At 46.0% G+C, this 8,855-nt stretch overlaps 1 protein-coding gene across 5 annotated transcripts in view; it reads right to left on the bottom strand.

Annotated features, from left to right (window-relative positions):
• Window positions 1-4,899: 4,899 nt before the first annotated feature.
• The window catches only part of SMOX (spermine oxidase), a 26,619-nt gene continuing 22,663 nt past the window's right edge, over window positions 4,900-8,855 (bottom strand). For 2 of the 5 annotated variants that reach the window (XM_009699859.1, XM_009699861.1), the window contains 2 exons: window positions 6,592-6,776; window positions 4,900-5,389 (listed from right to left, as the gene is read on the bottom strand). In XM_009699859.1, coding sequence (XP_009698161.1) covers window positions 5,225-5,389; window positions 6,592-6,776 — 350 coding nt within the window. In that variant the 3' untranslated portion in view covers window positions 4,900-5,224. The remainder of the gene's footprint in view (window positions 5,390-6,591; window positions 6,777-8,855) is intronic. The other 3 variants (XM_009699860.1, XM_009699862.1, XM_009699863.1) reach the window with 2 other exon arrangements.

The following is an 8,855-nucleotide window of genomic DNA, read 5'->3' as shown; positions in this document are numbered from 1 at the left end:
TGTCACACAAGAGCCCTGTGGTGATGCCACCTCCCCTCGTCACAAGATCAGGGCAGCCTTTGCTGCTAATTTTAAGTACCTCTTAGTAAACAATTGCTAAATTTAGAGCCTCTGAGAGAAACAAGAGCCTCATTTTAAAGGCTGGGTTGCTGGTGAGGGAGGCAGAGGAGTGAAGGGGAGAAGCTGAATTGCCCTGCAAGGTTTTTCTGGTGGGGATGGGAGACATCAACTTGAAGCCCCTCTATGATGGGAGATGAAAACCTCCACCAGGCCAGGAGGTGTGAAGCTTCAGTCCAGCCTTCAGCGCTGTCCCTCACCTCTCCTCCTTCACCGACCTGCCCACGCACAGCTTTCCAGTTCTCAGGCAGAGCAAAACCTCAGCAAAGAGGGGACTCGTGCCCCAACTTGCAGCAGGACCAGCCCTCCTATCCCCTTGAGCGCTCCCGAACCACTGCCTGCCCACCCCTCTTCGTCTGGAGCTGTTTGCACGTCCAGCAGTTGTTGGTGTTGCAAGTTCTGCTGGGTGGCACAAGGGATGGATAGCAACAGGGCAGCACGTTGGGTTGGCAGGAGGAATGCTTTGGGTTTCACCGAGAAACGCTCAACCTCTGTGGGCAAAGGCAGGTCTGTGGAACTGGGTGATACGAGCAGGACAACACGCCTTGCTCGTGGGGTGTACACCAGGACCCAAGGCTGAATGGTACACAAAGAAACAAGGTGTGGAGAGAAGACTCTTTATTAAAAGCCAGGGTCCTGGGACATTCAATTCTGAATGTGTCTTGAGACGTTAGCAGTCGAGTGAGCGTTGACACAGATCTCTATTTAGCAAAACCAGACACCATCGTCATATTGTCTGCATGAAGCAGAAAAAGGAGCTCTGAAACCTTGATTACCAGCTTAGCAGTTTTTCTTGGATATCCCATGATGAAAAAGCCACAGGAGAAAGCAACCTTTTGGCTTTTCCTGGGTCACAGCCTCATGTGCCCAAAGGATTTGGTTTTCTCCTCTGCTTCCCCTTTGCAGTAGATCTGGCTGCTGGGAAATCAACTCTGGCTCCTTGAGGTTAAGCTCTAGCAAAAGCTGAGTGATTCAAACTGGACAGATTTTTTTTTATCTTTTGTTCTCTTCACTGTGCTCTCTTCCCACACCACAACTCTCGCTCAACTCAGTAACATCAGGAAAAGGGGTTTGCTTCTGAGATAAAATAAATAGGAGAAAAACATCATAAAGTCAACGTACCGCAGTCCTTTCCAGCTTTCCAGCAGCCAGGAAAGCATCCCACCTCCACACAATGGCAGAGAACCAGCACAACTTCACAGAGGTTGGAGAGGTTAGTGAAAGATGGTGGTTCCTCTCCAGAAATCTCTTTTGGGATGCACTGCCTCACCCTCCGGAGAGGGTTTTTTCCACTCTCTCGGTCCCTTTCCCTCTCTTTCTTGTCTCTAGAAGCACCCTCAGTAACTCATTTATCAACTGGACTTCCTACATCTAAATAGCTGCACTTAAGCACCGTGACTCCCACCCCAGATGCTTCGTACAAAAGCACAAAGAGAGTACGGGCACTTTACGTGGGGTAGCAGATGCCAAAATAAGACACATTCTGCGCTCCTTGCATGAACCCTTGGCCAGCAGCAAGCCAGAAGTGCAGAGAGATAAGGCAACAGCTAAACATGTGTCTTCTTCACCCTGAAAACTTCTTTATTTTTGGAAACTGTTTAGACATTTTCAAACTACGCTGATGTCTACATCGCTTTCACTTGACTTTAAAAAAGCTCAGGATTTGTAGCTCTAAGAAAAAAAAGGTTTTTTCTTCTTCCGGATGGCTCCTTTCACAAGGTCAAGACAAAACCTTGTGAGTCACGAACATCTGTGCCTACTGACACACATCTGCATGGTTCAGGGGCTGCTTACGCCGGGGGAGCGTGCTCCTGTTAAACTGGAGGACAGGCAATTAAAGCGTAAGGCAACAAATGGACTCATTAACAAAAAGAGGCACATTGTACACAAGTCCTCATGGAAGCTGTTAACCCCGGGGGGAAGAGCAGAGCCAAACATTACTTGGGTTAAACACCTACCCCTGCCATGAGGACAGTCATTTGCCTGAAGGTAGGGTCCAAAAGCAAAAAGCTGAGCTTCAAACCCTCATGCTACAAAGCCTTCTAGCAAGAAAATGTCCTCTGAGGATTCACGGGTCAGCCCCGGTGACACCAAAGGATGAAATGCCACTCTCAGAAACGAGCCGTTGGCCTGGATACACCACAGCTCGTAACGTCCCTGCCCGACGCTGCAGAAGACACACGTACATGTTCTCCATTTGCTGCAGCTAAACTGGGTAGAGGCTCAAAGTCAGGAGTTATCCAAAGACTTCTCTCTAATCCCACACAGTTCAGGGGATCCCAAACCCTGATGATCCGTGAAATCTGCAAGTTTCTTGACTCTGAGCCTAACTGCTCTTCAGGACATGCTGGAAGTTGGTGTGCCTGCCGTTGGGCTTATGGTTTCTCAAAGAAACATATGTCCCAGCAAATAGTTGCCTACACAATCAGAGAGCTCTTTGAGGGAAACAAACCATGCACACGAACACATGCACACATATGCTTCAGTGACTAAAACTAGAACTCCTTTTAAAAATAAACAAGTTTCTTTTCAGGAAGTCTATTTGGGTCAGCAGCGAATTCTCTCACTCGGCGGAGGGGCAGCTCGCATACAGCACACAGATGGTTTCCCGTTGACCACTTCGCACCAACTGGGCCTCTTTGGTCCAGATTACATCGCCGGAATAGAAAATCCCCAGTTCCGAGAGATTCTTCCATATAAACACCATTTATGTGACGTATTTCTGACACCGTGTAATCGGAATTGTGTACTTCCATACAGACTGCTATAGGTGATTACCTTAAGGCTCCACTGAGACCCAGTTTGTCCCTCCACCCAGAAGGAAAGTTTTATCTTGGATGCCTTCCCGCAGGTTTAAGTGGTGCACATCAGGACAGGCTTATTGCATTATCTTTATTCACTCACCTCAATTTAATTTTCAAAGATTTTTCTTGTTAATTTCCCCTTTTTCATCAATTTTATTTGTAGCCATTTTTTCAAGCACATTTCAATGAATTTTCAAGCACTTCTACTGAGTCACTGCAAGAGGTGTCGCTGCCAGAGGTGCTCTTCAGATGAAGATGAGCTCTCCAGATCGCACAAGGAGGAGCTGGCAGACTCATGAACAAAGCTTGCCAGGCATTCCTTATCCTTGGCACTGGTGTTTAGTCTTCTTGTGGTTTGGCAGCACTGGCCTCTCTTCCCAAAACATGGAGAAGAAACTGCTTCCACTCAAGCAAAGGAAGGAAGGACATCTATTCAATTGGCCTTCAAACTCTGCCTGGTCTGGCAGTCCCCTAAAACTGTGTCTCCCAGCCTTTTGCTTTATTGCAGGAACAGTTTAACATAAGAATGAATCTTGTTGATCAACCAAGCACATTTATACACAGCTGGTTTATAAACATAAAAGAAGGGACATGGGGATACATGGGAATGAACATAAAGGAAGGGACATGGAGATACTCACAGTAAATCAGAGGTTCTGGGGTGCCACCTCCTCTTAGCCAAATTAAAAATCATTTTAGTGTGAGATGCAGCATCCCTGCAGGGAAAATTCAGCTTTCCAAGCTGTATCCTAAGGTCTCAGCTCTTCAGAGATAACCCAGGGCTGCCCAGCTTGTATTTGGACTAAGCATAAATCTGGGATAATTGCATTTGAGAAGTTCTAATTGAAGCCCATGTCAGGTACTACACGTAGGCTCCATGGAAAACATATCTTTAATCCAGATGTAATATGACTGAGCCAAGCTTTCATATTCCTTCAAAATCCCTTACGAGTGGGAATGGTTTTGACCTCCCTGAGAAAACTCTTCAACATCAATGGTGTCATTCAGACTTTTTGGACCTTCTTTTCTGGAGGTAGGGGATGAAAACCTCACCTGTTTTGGGTATTGCTGTTCAACAAAAGATGGGGTGTCATCACAGAGGTAGTTCAAGAATGCTGCTTCTCATCATTCTCCTCCTTGCCCACACTCCCACCTAAGTCCACCTTTTTTTCCACTTGGACTAACTGCCCCAATTACAGCTGCAGAGTACACTCCAGCTGTATCTGCATTAACAAGGTAGTTTGGGGGTTTTACTTTGCACTTCAGTCTGCGGCACAGGCATGAACGCTCCTTCCGCAATGTGGTTCAAGAGTTTTTGAAGGGCAAGTGATAGGTTAGACTTTGATGTTCTCTTTACAGGCGGCACCATACCTGGGCAGTTCCTGGAGAAGTGTTCCTGATTTACTTTCCTTAGAGAGAAGTCTAATTTGCACACATGAAAACCATTTTGTGAACCAAATCAGTTTTTGAAAAGTGGGCATGACTGGGGCACTCCCTTCAAAACTAAGATACTATTCCAGACCAAATGTGGACAGAGACTCCAACCCTGCTGTCCCGTCCCGCTTCCGTCAAGGCTGTTTGTCTCTCTGCTTTGCAGTGCTGCAATTCCTTTGGTAAGTTCCGACGGACGGGCTGAGCGATCCCAGAGGGAAGAGAAATTCCCCCATGAAACTATAAGCAGATCTCCTGAAGCACAAAGGCCCACACAAGCTGACAGACAGATGACACACGGAGTTAAAGATGTAGTGATAGAGTGATTTCTGTGCTGATCTGCACAAGGCAAATGACTGTGCCTCTAAGGTGCAATTCTTTGAACGAACAGTTAAGATCAACTGGTACATTGAGTATCCAGATCTATCTCAAGATCCTCCTACTCCAAATTTTGTAGGAAGGGAGAAAAACCCTATTTTTATAACGTTGAATAAAAGAGTTGCAAGTTACAGAGTAAAGCGTCCAGCAAGTACCAAAGCACACAGTCTTTTTATTACAACATTTATTTTAGTATAGAAGGCACTTACAATACAGAAAGAAAAAAAATATATGATAGGCACCAAAAGTGGAGTTAGAATTAAAATGACAAAGAAACAGTTTACCAGACAAAAGGAGCACCCTTCCCTGTTAACAATACAGCACACGGAAATGAAGCTACTGATGACTAACTTTTTAAACAGTTAGGGTTTGGGTTTTTTTTTTAATAGAAAAAGATAAAGGCTGTTCTACTGTGAACTGAAATTAAAAAAGAACCCCTCCACACACCTGTACAAGGATTTGGGAGTTGGTGGTGTTCGTAAAGACGGGGCCTTTCAGCTCCGGCACTGCAGGAGGTCCTGGTACATCTCAATGAGGTGAGCGGCCTCTCTCTGCCCAGAAAGCACAGCACCGTGGGTAGTGGAATAATACTTCCTGTGAGTGGCCTCCCCTGAAAACATCACCTGCATCGGCTGGAGAGGACAAGAAAAGACAAAAAGCTCAGCAACGCAAGGCTAAAAGGAGACACTCTGTGCCCTCCCACATCCCCATGAGCTGACACCAGTGTTTTTAAAGTCCACGTTCTCGAAATCCCAATGTGGTGGACACGTCTGCCGATGTCAAGCTCGTCCTCGTTGCTGTGCCTGCGCAGAGCTGTTTGTAGGGCTGAGGCACCATCACAGAGCCAGATACTAGCTCCAGTAACCTCAAACAAATCTGCACGAGTCACAAAGCACCTTACTTCTCTACTGACTCTTCCCTTCGCTCTCCTAAATTATACTTTAGCCTTTTAGGCATTAAGGATTTTTTTTTTCTGGACAGCAACTTCAGAAGGAAAAATACTCATGTCTCATAACCCACAGGGTGAGACACAGCGTCTTCTCTCTTACATCAATAGTTAGGTGCTTGCTAAAATTGCTGCCGACTCAGTTCTGAGGCAGAAATTTCAGGTACCTCTCTTCCCCAGGAGCTACAGAGAAAGATTCCTAGAGCTCCTGCTATCTTTTTTAATAGATTTCTCTGCTGAATAAAATTACATGGTGGGGTCAGGCTCTGGGTGGAGGAAATGGACTGTGGAGCTGCTTGGAGGCTGCATAATCATCAGCCATTGTCTTTGGATTTGGACACATAACCCTGAATGATGGGGTGAGTTTGGTTTAATATGTTAATTATGCTCATCAGCTGAGCTGCGGTAACTGTCTCCCTGTGTGCTCGCGCTCTCCTTGCTACATGCAGAAAGCAAAGGCAGTGTCTGAGGAGCAAATTCACTGTCCCCTGCCAACGCATGAGTCCCCCTGCCAAGGACTGGGCATCCCTCACCCTCTACTGTCAACAGAGAAAGACATTAGCAGGGTCATGTACTTAATGCTACATGTTCAGACTATGCATTAAAACAGAATAACATGTGCTTTCCTAAGGAATTTTAAACTGGCCGACAAGGCTAACAGTCATTAAATGCAGAGATCGCAATTCCAAAAGCCACATGGATGAGCAGCTCTTGGTAATTTCAGACGGAGATGTGGGACGCCCTGAAATGTTGGCATTCCAAACATTACAGAGGTAAAATCCTACATCATTTGTCCAGAGAAGCATGTATAAAAAAATTGGAAAACACAATACCGGAGGCCCAACCAGAGATTGTTTCTTTCATCCTCCCTCTCAGAAAACCTGCTACCCAGCACCATGTTAGCCCTATTGCCACAGAACCAATTTGGGCCATACTTACAGTAGTTTTGGAGCTTTCAGCGTAAGGCAGTGGTTTAGCGAGTTTCTCTACATCAGCCCCACTAGACCCAACTTGGGTGTAAGAATAGGATCCACGGAAGTTGGGATTGCTGCCCCAGGAGGATCGCAGGATCCGGCGAGGTTTTGGAATGTTTGGATTCCCTGGGCAGAAAGCAGGAGAAGATAAAAAATAAGACAGCGTCCAAGAGAAAACATGGCAATGCCTGCACAAGGTGTGGAGCTGCATGTATTCAGTCTGATTTATTGAAAATACATCCTAGCAGAGCCTGCAGGGTACAGGGAAGAGGCCCTAAACCAGATCTCTTTTCTATTACTGAGCTCTAAGCATCTATATTACAGAAAGAGCACCCTTTTAAATCTCAGCTGGAGTTTTCCATTTTGGGAAAGATCGTTAAAATGTTTATGGTTCTAAAAGACTGGGGAGCTTCAGGGAAACCTGGACACATTTTGATTGAAAACACAGACTATCTCCTGCTCTCATTTGCCATGGGGAGCCTGGTGGTGATCAAGCATATGACTGATCTCACCTAATTTTACGTATTTAATTGGGTGCCCAGTCTAAATTGGATGTTTAGGTAGTCTTGTGAGAGAGGTGTGCCTCTAAAGAGGAACAGAGATAAGGATGTCAGAAGGCAAATCTTCATTATGCAGAGGCCTAGGAAAACCTGTCAGAAAGCTCTTAACACCGGTATTACTCACTCCAACTGCTACCAACTGGTCTCTTCTCCCCGGTAACTAGCGATAGGACAAGAGGAAATGGTCTCAAATTGCGCCAGGGGAGGTTCAGGTTGGATATTAGGAAGAACTTCTTCACTGTAAGAGTTGTTAGGCATTGGAACAGGCTCCCCAGGGAGGTGGTGGAGTCACCATCCCTGGAGGTGTTCAAAAAACGTTTAGATGTGGCGCTTCGAGACATGGTTTAGTGGGTTTAGCGGGCATGGTGGCATTGGGTATACGGTTGGACTGGATGGGCTTTGAGGGCTCTTACAACCATAGTGATTCTATGATTCTATGATTCTACCCAGTTGCCCCCCAAATAGACCTAAAATCCAATGGATCTATTCTGTGGGACGCACACGGCACAGAAAGCTGGCTTTTGAGGCTAGAAGTAGGATTTCCAGATTGCTGCAGGATTTTCACTGCTAAGAGGATTTAGAACCTAGAGGTGAGGGGCACTTGAGTGCACCAATGATAGGGCCATCATCAGCCACTGTCCCCATCCCAAAGAGTACAGGAGCAGATGGGATCCAGGACTGCAGCAAAGGCAGCCCACCAGCTGGTGGCACAAGAGCCTCAGGCAGAACTGAAATAGGGAGGGTCATACTTTGGAGACCCTCTTGCTAGGCTGGTTTGGGATCATCCCAGTGTCATTGATCGAGATTGTGTCATATCTGGCTTGGCAGGAGAGGAATGGGGAGGTGGGACATGGAGAACTGCAATGAAGAGAAATTTCCTCTGCAGGAAAGCTGAGACCCACCCTTGAGGCAACCTCACATATGCAGGCAAGGTTCAGCTACTTGAGCCTAATTCTTCCTCATCAAAAGGCTGTCAAGCACTGGCACAGGCTGCCCAAGGAAGTGGTAGAGTCCCCAACCCTGGAGGTATTTAAAAGACGTGTAAATGTGGTGCTTAAGAACATGGTTTAGGAAGGACTGGGCAGTGCCAGGTTAACAGTTGGACTTGATGATCTTAAGGGTCTTTTCCAACCTAAATGATTCTATGATTCTAAGAGACCATCAGCGTAAGAAGTAAGAGTACTGAGACATGTTTGCATCTTGCACAGTTCCTGCCCCTGCTTCAGATCCTGACTCTGTAACAATTCAGCATGCCTAGCCTCCTATGAAGATGATCCAAATTCCCCCACTTTCTTCATCACTGCTTAGAGAGGTGTAAAGACTAGTTAGGCACTACATTATTTAGTTCTACTAAACAATTCCTTAGTCGTGCCCTCAATTCCTTAAAATCAGGAGCAGGTTACTTCCCTGGTTCAGCTACCACTTTTAGAGTTATCTTGTGTCAACCAGAACTATGAAAAACAAGGCTGAAACAGAGCAAAACCACCTGGATGGCTTGCCAGAACACACTGTGAACGCTTTCTAACCACTAACCCCCAGATCAAGGTACGGCACACACTAGCAAATAAATATACCCTACAAACAAAACACATCCTACAAATGAATGTTGTTTCAGGAGTAACAATTTAGCATAACAAAGCCTCTA

The sequence above is a fragment of the Cariama cristata genome, unplaced genomic scaffold (assembly GCF_000690535.1).
Source record: "Cariama cristata isolate BGI_N322 unplaced genomic scaffold, ASM69053v1 scaffold1605, whole genome shotgun sequence".
Taxonomy (NCBI): Eukaryota; Metazoa; Chordata; class Aves; order Cariamiformes; family Cariamidae; genus Cariama; species Cariama cristata.
The sequence above is the reverse complement of the archived record's forward strand: the minus strand, read 5'-3'. Positions and strand labels throughout refer to the sequence as shown.